The sequence below is a fragment of the Bombyx mori genome, chromosome 16 (genome assembly GCF_030269925.1).
Source record: "Bombyx mori chromosome 16, ASM3026992v2".
Classification (NCBI taxonomy): domain Eukaryota; kingdom Metazoa; phylum Arthropoda; class Insecta; order Lepidoptera; family Bombycidae; genus Bombyx; species Bombyx mori.
In genome coordinates, this window is record NC_085122.1 from 6283908 (window position 1) to 6294634 (window position 10727).

The 10727-nt window shown below is 35.2% G+C and overlaps 1 protein-coding gene across 3 annotated transcripts; it reads left to right on the top strand.

Moving 5' to 3' along the window:
* The first annotated feature begins 2695 nt into the window (after nucleotides 1-2695).
* Nucleotides 2696-10117, top strand: LOC101735926 (peptidoglycan-recognition protein LB). 3 transcript variants are annotated; one of them, XM_021349836.3, is made up of 5 exons: nucleotides 2696-3187; nucleotides 5319-5405; nucleotides 6039-6249; nucleotides 9047-9165; nucleotides 9872-10117. In XM_021349836.3, exons 2-5 carry the CDS (start codon nucleotides 5324-5326, stop codon nucleotides 10057-10059), a joined length of 600 nt encoding a protein of 199 aa, XP_021205511.1. In that variant the 5' UTR covers nucleotides 2696-3187; nucleotides 5319-5323; the 3' UTR covers nucleotides 10060-10117. The 3 variants fall into 3 exon arrangements, with proteins under 3 accessions (XP_021205511.1, XP_037872331.1, XP_062528980.1); XM_038016403.2 differs by having other exon boundaries at nucleotides 3105-3253; XM_062672996.1 differs by lacking the exon at nucleotides 2696-3187 and adding an exon at nucleotides 5098-5190.
* Nucleotides 10118-10727: the final 610 nt, after the last annotated feature.

Genomic DNA, 10727 nt, shown 5'->3' on the forward strand with positions numbered 1-10727 from the left:
ACATAAAATAACATTGAATTCTATACGTGTAAATGTGGACAAATACATTTAAATGCTTAATGAAGGCGATTTGAACGTAACTTCTCGACTATTATGTTAGAATCATGGAACACACAGCAAAAAAATTAATATCTATCTGAAACACGTGAATAAAATTCTCATTCATGCAACGTGTATTTCACAGTAATAAACAACGGTGAGTAGTAACCATAAAAACTTGTTAAAGTAACGATCAAAAGATCGTTTTGAGATTTAGATTTTTTGTGTGAACCGAGTTCCTTATCGTGCGTTTTGATTACACACTAAGGGGCTAGATCGGAAGAAGTGTAACGTTCAATTTCAAGAATACGAATAACAAAATAGTGATATATTTTTTCCATTAATATTCCAGAAAATTATACACACACAGCTTAGCTTATTCACATTTTATGATTCGCTTAATTATTATATACTCGTAATAACTAACTCCTTTTTCCCCTTTTTTATTTTAATAAATCATTAGTTAACACAAACACATAAAGATTAACACACATATCTCTTTTTCTAGTCCGATTTAATATTTATACTATGTCGCGACACGCATTCATTTTCAGACTATTATTTGAGCTGGTGCGCTGTCTGTTAAAAATATATATATAAATCAGCTGCCCTTGACCTATTAAGCGCTCGGAAATTTGTCAATAATACCCCTCCAGCCCAAACCCCCTAATACCTAGATCCCAAAAAAAATCCACTTTTGGTTTTTCGTGTAGGCATATCAGACACTATTCAGTCACAGCGTGCTTATCAATATTTTGAACGTCAATTTTTCAAGATGTATTTTGGTTATAATTAAGTTTCGTCCAACGTTTTAGTTTATTTGATAAACAAATTTGTCTGTAAATTTCTTTGACGTATGCATTGCATACAAGTAGCGTTAACCGGTCTTCTTCTAGATGACAAAAGTACAAAAAAAACAATATCAAATAAATTACAGTGTCGGTGAGTCGTGGAAATTTAATACAAGTACTCGTAAAATATAGACGAGAATATAGAATCACGAATGAGGAAAGCCAAGGGTGCGTTCGCGCAATCGAAACCAGTCTGAGAGTCAAGTGCCCTGACTCGTCGAATCAAGCTGACCCCATTCGATTCCATTGTCAAAATTGTATCTCCTGTTTAGATGTGCGACCTGGAGGTGACCAGGACACTCACGAACCAATTACAGGTGCTTGTAACTAAGTGCTTGAGGTCGATACTGCCCGGATTCTGGCCAGAAACTATATCTAATAAAGACCTCGGAACCGAATGTAACCAAACTTCCAACGCGCAAGACATTGCCAGGTCACACTCTGCGGCGCAGCGGAGTCAATTTAGCATCGCTGGCTTTCGAGTGACAAACGCGTGGCTAGAGAAGACCGAAGACCTGGTCGCCTGTACACACTTGGCGACGCATTGTGGAGAGTGAAATGAAGACTGCCAGTCTGACCTGGAGCGATGTCAAGGATCAAGCGCAAGACAGGATGAAAAAGAGACCACTTATGAGAGCCCTATGTATCTGCGGGGTACCCTAGGACTACTGCTACTCGCAAAACATCTCATTTACTTTGATTGATATCTAACAATCGTCATCAATCGCATTATTTATTTGAAGTTAGTACGTGACAAACAACAATATGGGCCACTAAGTGCCAATGTATCCCGGTCTCAAACCATCCTCCATACCCGACCTTCGAGTAGCCGGATTATAGAAGAAGCCACGCTCCCAGTCACTTGACAAACAACAACCCAATTCAAAATCATTGTTATTTTAATGAAGATTTTGACTATTTGTAATTATTATAATGCTAAAATTAGATAAGTCTCTCACCTGATCCTGCCATAATAGTGGATTCCTTAGGCGTTAAAATACTCTCTGTTGCCATAACCGTGAACTTAAGTACTTATTACACGAAACTGTTTTCAGCCAGATAGCTGAGAGATGGTCAAGAAAGATTGGATTTTTTGATCATACACTTTTGTCATTTCAGCTAGATTAAAACACCTTTTTACTTCAAAACGTATTTATTTATTTAATTTTGCATAAAGCAAATAAATTAAGCAATAAGAGCCTCACTTCGCCGTTACTATCGCTAATAAATGAAATAAACCAGTTTCTTAATACTCGGCCACCGCTTATAAAAAAGGCGAGTGCCATCAACGTTTTCTAGCGTGCTAAGACAAAAATCTTCCCTAAATTGACAACAGCAACTGTAGCAAGCATAACACAAAAATGTACGAACACATTGATTACAAACAAACAAAAAACTAATAAGGATTGCTAAAATAGAATGTGGTTTTCCTTGAACGACCATCTTGCCATTGATAAACAATCGCCAGTTCTAAAATTAAATGTAATGGCATTCGCAAAGTTTGTGAAGAAATTAGAAACTCTTTTATAAAATAGGCTCAATAATTTAATTAAACACAATAATTAGTTAAAGTAGCGGTAATATATTTATCTATATCTATATATATATAAATGAATTGCTGTTCATTAGTCTCGCTAAAACTCAAGAACGGCTGGACCGAGTTGGCTAATTTTGGTTTTGAATTATTTGCGGAAGTCCAGAGAAGATTTAAAAGATAGATAAATATGAAAATGCTCGGAATCAAATAAAATTAACAATTTTGTTTTTACTTTGATGTGTCCCCCATTGGACGGATTCTATTTGCCTTTTATTTATCGATTGAGGCACTACGAAGTTTGCCGGGTCAGCTAGTAATGAATAAAAGTCTTATAATGATAAGCAGCTCTCAAGAGTTCGCTATCGGAAAAAGCGGGTTTTCAATTACCTATTAAAACTATTGCGGATTTAAATGATAAATACGTCTTTATCGAAAACGATTAACACATTATAGATTTATTTTCTTTAAACACATAGAACATAAATTTAAATCGAATAAAGTTTGATTATTAATTTTTCGAACAGTTCATTAACTTCTAACGCTATCGATTAATCAAAATAAAATGGGTATTAACCAGCCCTACTCAAGATAATTATAACACTACCTTTATCGGTGACGTAGATTAATCGTATTCATAGTTTCATTTGGTTAGGATAATTATCTAAAAACACCAACATATAACAGTAGAGCGTCTTAAATATCGTACGTATATAAAGAAAGAATTTATATAATAAATTACATTGATTCATTGGTCATAAACGTGAGTACCTACATAGTATATTATTTATTTATATCTGTGTGTTGTGAATTATTTAATTTCATTTTGGTAAGTATTCAAATCTTTCTTAGGATTTACATTCAGTTTTAGATTAGAAGTTTGGAATATATTATTGATTTTAACTACAAATATCATTATAATAATTTCACGTTTTTTTTTTCTTTATTAGAGCCCCTATTAGGTTAGGTCGGCTTTTAACACAATGAAAATTTATGGATCGCTTTGCTAAAGAAACCCCCTAAAAAGTTGAAGAGAGACATATTTCTCAATAATAATGTACTGAGCATCGAAAAAATATTTTTCAATAGAAAATATCTTAATTAAAATATATATTTTACTATTAAAATTAATGGCACATTTGTAATTGAAAATCAATGTCCTTAATCCAATCCAAATAATAACTATTAGACTGTTAGATGTTGCCTTAAATAAGATATTTTTATTGAATGAAAAGGTCATATGACATTATATTTCAATGAATATGACATATTTAAAAATAAATTTTGCCTAAAATAAAAATGTTTATTATAACATTTACATTACAACATTTAATACAATAAAAAAATGGTGTTGGGTACACAAAGATAGCGATGTTATCTAGAAAAAACGAATAAGAAAAATTAAACTTAAAAGTAAAGAAATATAATGGGCGGACTTTTCACTGAAAGTGATTTCTTCCAGTCAATCATTGGATTTAGATACTTATACCTAATAGGATTTAATGTGTGTTCTTTGCATGCTTACGAGCCCCTTTACCTAAAAAGAACTGAGCTGAATAATAATAATACGTATACTGTGTACTAATAATTCACAAACTCAACAGTAGTGTTCGAAATATGCTTTAAACAGAATTTTAATGCTAATTGCAAAGCTGAATTATTCAGACCAAAGATTTTAAATTATATAGTTGTTCCCTTTTAGTGAACTATTGAATTGTGTTTTGGGAAATTAACCTTTATCCCTCGACTGCCCGAATAAATAAAAACAACATACCTTCTAAAATTCAAATTTCATTAGCTGGTTCTTTATTGCTTTAAACGGATAGCAACCCCATTTCCCAATATTAAGTGACTAGTGACCCGCTCCGGCTCCTTCGGGTCTTTAACAAAAATTTCAAAAATATTTGACGTTGTTTTATTTTTAAAAATAAAAGAACACTTATTGCGGCATAACTATAATAGTTAGACATATGCTGTCGCGACACTTTTTGTAAATAATAATGTGTTCTACAGAGTCGGAGTACATTATTTTATTCTATCATCAATAGTTTTCGCAGGGCACGCGATGTAAAGAATATTTTAGGTAATTTTTTTACACCTAGGATTACACTATTGGAGTAAGGATCCCTAATTTTTTTCAAAAAATATTATGGCCTATGTCACTCGGGAATAGTGTAGCTTCCAAACAGTGAAAGAATTTTTCAAATTGGTTCAGTAGTTTCGGAGCCTATTCAGTACAAACAAACAAACAAATCTTTCCTCTTTATAATATTAAGTATAGAAGTATAGATTACCAGAGTCCATAAATGTCAAAACAAGAATGCTGCCATCTGCTTTGTTATAAATGTACATATATTCATACACACACAGATTTTTAGTCTCGGTTGTTTTTGCAAGCAGATCCGCTTCTTAATTTGGGTCGCATTAATGCTTCATGGCGTGAATAGGCAGACTGGTGATACCCTCCTGTGTGGGCTTACCAAACGCCTTTCCACCACCGAGTGCCGTATAATATTAACATAACGCTTCTGCCTGTTTTCTAGACCATCCTTTAGTTCCCGACAGCCATAGTAAAGGATGAGATAGCACTATTCTGAACTACGCAGTTAAATAATAAAATATGGAAAATTTTCGTCTTGATATAATTAAACAGGACGTCAATATTATCGAAATCAAATCAAAATCAAAGTAATTTATTATTCTTTATCGGATTGCATCTTCGTCGAATGATAAGATATTGAATATTGCCTCACAGTATTAGAATACGTACGTAACAAAATACATACGGACTATGGTAGCAAATAATAATAAAATAAAAAAAGATTGATAAATAGTATAGATGATAAAAGCAAATATACACAAAATATGAATAAAGGATATTATAATATTTTCAGGAACGATGGCTGGTCTATTTTTATTCATTGCCATCAGCTTAATCTCGGTAGTGACTGCATTACCTAGTCCAATACAAACAGCTAGTGGTAAGTAATTCTAAAATTTTAAAAACTAGTTAAAACAGTAAATTATTCTCAAAAAATATGAAGCAGCGATGCAGATAAATTGTCGCTTCCAGTGACAAAAAAATCCTGTTTTGGTCCACTTCTACGTGTAAATTTATTTATTTAATGAGTCATAATTTTAAGCAGTATGCCATAGATTATTATTATTTATATATGCATGTATATATCGCCATTATCTGCATCAAAATCTGTTCCGTAATGGCAAATCGCTACATAAACAGGTTTTTTTCTTAGGCCCTCAACCTATAGTCTGTAATTTAAAAAAATATTTAAGTAAATATAAGATTGATATAGTTATTATCAATATTACATCAAGAACAGTTTGAAATATTCTAACTGAAACATAAAAAGCATAGATGTCCGTTAACTTTATGCTCCTTTAGTTAATAACGCACTAAGTAAATTTAAAAGCAATATCAACCCGCGAAATTTATTGTATTGGGCTTAAAAGTTGATGCTTTAAAATTAAAATAAAGGTTTGAAGGTTGGGACTGTCGAAAATAATCAACTGGGGTATATATTTTTTTTTTGTTGCAGTAAAATTACTTATTAGTCTCGATTCTTTAAAATTCCAATGATCTTACTTTCTTCCAGCGTATTCCTTCCCTTTCGTAAGCCGAGAGGAGTGGGGTGCAAGGCCATCGACAGCGTCATCACCCCTTGGAGTTAGTCCAGTGCCCATAGTAGTGATCCATCACAGCTATATTCCCAGAATATGCTTAACTCGGGCAAACTGTGAGAGAGATATGCGCAACATGCAGAGAGTGCACCAAGTAACCAATGGCTGGACAGATATCGGATATCAGTTAGTAACATCTAATGCATTAAAGAAAATTAAGCCTAAAAATATATATCAATCGTTACGTTCCCGCGGATATAAACTGATGATAGTCAAGCTGCGACTGAATTAGCAACAGCCATATAGCTTCATAGGTTAGCATAGAATCGGCCTGGTCGGAAGCACTTTACTCAGCCAGCCGGCTGCTCTTACCCCTCGGGTCACCCCGTAACCTTCATCGGGAAGTAAAATTGAACTGGTGGTAGGACCTATTGTGAGTCCGCGTAGGTAGGTACCACCACCCTGCCTATTTTTGCCGTGAAGCAGTAATGCGTTTCGGTTTGAAGGGTAGGGCAGCCGTTGTAACTATGCTTGAGACCTTAGAACTTATATCTCAAGATGGGTGGCGCATTTACGTTGTAGATGTCTATGGGCTCCAGTAACCACATAACACCAGGTGGGCTGTGAGCTCGTCCACCCATCGAAGCAATAAAAAAACCCTTGCGCTCAGAAGACTCTTTAATCACACACAAATTCATTAAATTCGTGGGTTTGATTGTGTTAGACGATATTAGAAAAAATAATAATAAATCTTAGTAGATGAGCAAATAAAAAGGTCTGTATATTTAGACCAATTTAATCTCTTTTTTTATTGCCCTTGTAGGCAGACGAGCATACGGCCCACCTGATGGTGAGTGGTTACTGTCGCCCATGGACTTCAGCAATGCCAGGGGCAGAGCCAAGCCGCTGCCCGCCGCTTAATACTCTCCACAAGCCTGCCGTAAAATATCACAAAATGAACTAAAAAATAACTATATTTAAGAATAAAAAAAATGAAAAAAATACATTAATACCTTAATATTCCTAATATATAGAGAATAAGTAATTCAATGTTTTGGCGGAGTACACGCCTATAAAATTTTTTACAGTACCATCATCGTAGGTATGTAAGTACTTTACGTGGCGTTGCGTAATAAAAGTGATATATGATAACGCAAGATCCAAAAAAAAACTACGTAAATCACAATCGGTAAAGTACGTAGATTTGGTAGATTATCATACAAAACACAAAGACAAAAAATGCGGAGTGACTTTGCATACCAATAAAAAATGACGTAGGTTTTGTGATTATGATCGAATTTCACTTACGCTTAACGAAAATTGAATCACTGCGATTTCACGATAACCGGAGATAATATAACAGATAATTTGCATTTCGATATTATCATCCTACCATCAATCGTATATTATGTATATGTGACATCAATAGAACTGAATTTCAAAGTCAATGCTATGTATCCTTTCTTCAGTCGCGCTCCTCATAACTGAGAGTCCTGACCACCTCCATGAGTTTCATTCTCACGATGTTGTAGCATCTCGTCCTGTCTTCGTTTTTGCCTGTTCTTCTAGACGGTCGAATCAAGGGTAGTGCGGACCTGGTCAGACCAACGCATTGGAGTGCGCCCTCGCGATCTTATTCCTTGCACTTCCCAGAAATCACCAGTTTTTCTAGATTGTCATCGTTTTTCCTGCCAATGTATTCGAAGTATCGTAGGATTCGCTTTAGGCAGATGCTAGAAAGCTTTAAATTTCGAGCTTCGCGAGTATTAATGCGTTGATCCTATAGACAGTCCATGGGATCCATAGCTTTTACCTATGTGAAATACATATATGTATACGACACAGCTCGAGTCTTCTTCTTCTTCTTGTCAGCTCATGGACGTCCACTGCTGGACATAGGCCTCCCCCAAGCCCAGCTCGAGTCAAATACAGCAAAAAGAGCTAAATCGATCCGACGGTTTAAATTTTTTGTTCGTTAAAAATATAATGAATGATGGTGTTAACCAGGTGGTGATGATACTATAAGCCCGCTATCACTACACCCACTCGGATCTACTGAGAATTTTAAGATTCCAAAATATTAAATGACCTTTGAAAATGTGGATTTGGTATCTACTTATATATATTAATACGTGAAGCAAAAACTTTGTACCCCTTTTTACGAAAATTGCGCGGACGGAGGTGTATGAAATTTCCCACACTTATATAGAGAATATAGAGAAGGAGCGCAGAAATACTAATATTTTTGTTTAATTATGCATAAATATTTTATGCATATCCTTAAATCACTTAAATCAACCAGCACCTTAAATCAATAAAAATAAAACATTACACACACTACCAGGTATTTGACACAACACATACATATAAATATACTCTTTGTTTGTTGTCAGTTGTCAAACTTTTGTTATTGTTTAAAGTCTGTGTGCAAATTGAGAATAGATTAATATTGTTTGCTTTAATATTATTTATCTATAGCATATTTTTGGCGAAATTGTGATTATATTATAGAAGTATAATAGTGTTTGACACTAGAACCATAGACTAGAACACTAGAATGTTTAAAAATACCATTTCAATTAATTATAGTCGAATTTCGACTACTGCGGGACCACTAGATAAAAGTAATTTTTTAATTCAAGTTTTCCAACTTTTTTTTATTGCTTAGATGGGTGGACGAACTCACAGCCCACCTGGTGTTAAGTGGTTACTGGAGCCCATAGACAACCACAACGTAAATGCGCCACCCACCTTGAGAGTAAGTTCTAAGGTCTCAAGTATAGTTACAACGGCTGCCCCACCCTTCAAACCGAAGTGCATTACTGCTTCACGGCAGAAATAGGCAGAGTGGTGGTACCCACCCACGTGGAATCACAAGAGGTCCTACCACCAGTAATGGATGCACTATGTATCCGGATTTTCTATTTAATACATTTTCAAGAAGCCGAAAGCTATAATTTTATGTATTAAATATTTTTAACAGTTTTGCTGTCGGCGGTGAAGGAACTGTCTTCGAGGGCCGTGGATGGAGTACACTTGGAGCTCACACATACGGCGTCAACACCCGAAGCATCGGAATCTTGTTGATTGGAGATTTTATTAGTAAATATTCCTTCAGAGCTATACATTTTAAATATGGAAAATGTTCTATTACGACGATTGACGTAGTCCCGTCTTATCCAATATTCTTTTTAGTTACATACCTGCCAGGATTTGGCAGTGGCCTAGTGGAATTTAATCAAATCTAAACAGAGTGCCATGGGGTTTATCGTTGAAATCTGATATTGGCCATTGAGTTAATCATAATTTTAGAAGTTTTAAGGTTATATATTTATTCGGTCCAGCTGGGTGAAATGGCAAACAGTATTTTTTGTATTGTAAACAGTATTTTACATTGTGTATTTGTTTGTATATTTACGAATTATATATGTATGTATGTGTGTATGTATATGTATTTCATTGGATTAGTACACCGCGCGTAATTCGTTTCCAAATGATTCTTGTCCACCTGATGGTTGTCTGGAAGAGATCGCTCTTAGCGATAAGACCGCCAATTGTACTTTTTTGTATTTAGTGTATCGCATTGTTTATTTATTCTTTGGTGTACACTAAAGAATACTCTGTCTGCTTTTTCCTTGTTCGAGTATAATCGGGATTTCTTGGTGCCATTTGGTTCCCACACTTCGTAAGGATCAGCATACGGCGATAACTACTCGCTATTTCTTCAACGTATTAATCTAACTAGTAATTACATTAAGTTTGAGATACCATAACATTATTGAATTTAACATGTCCAATCTCATTCCAGCTAATAAACCGCCACAGGCGCAGCTACAATCCGTCAAGGACCTGATCGAAGCTGGTGTGAGGCTCGGTCACATCCGATCTGATTACAAACTCGTCGGACACAGACAAGTCACTCCCACTGAATGCCCTGGACAGAGATTGTTTGATGAAATCTCAAAATGGGATCACTTTTCACTTAATTGGGATTGAAATTGAAAATGAATACACGATTACGGACTGAATAAAGGCTATTGTTGTTTCATGAAAATCAAGTTTATTTATTTTCCTTAATTAATAACTGATCTATCTGCCTCGATCGATCAACTTTCTTAGGGTATTGGCCGAAGAAAAATGTATCTTCCAGATGTGATGTGTTAAATGCATCTCTTTACTTTTACTGGTGGTAGGACCTGTTGTGAGTCCGCACGGGTAGGTACCACCACCCTGCCTATTTCTGCCGTGAAGCAATAATTCGTTTCGGTTTGAAGGGTGGGGCAGCCGTTGTAGCTTTACTAGATATTTTTCTACTAATATACTGAGATCTTAGTACTCATATCTCAAGGTGGATGGCGGCATTTACGTTGTAAATGTCTATGGGCTTCCGTAACCACTCAACACTAGGTAGGGTGTGAGCTCGTCCATCTATTTTTGCAATAAAAAAATAAAAATAAAACTTCCGGAACCACTATCCGAGGGTTAGGACTGTAGTCTGAAGTTTCGTTACAAATGGAGAATTTGTTCCTATAGGAATAGTAAGCGGTCTTGTTATGAATGAGGGCTAACTGGGTCAGTGGCTACCTGATAATGTCATCATTAAATAGACTGAAGATGAGCAGAGAGAAAGCATGAGGAACGAAGGTCCCTCGACCCGATACCAA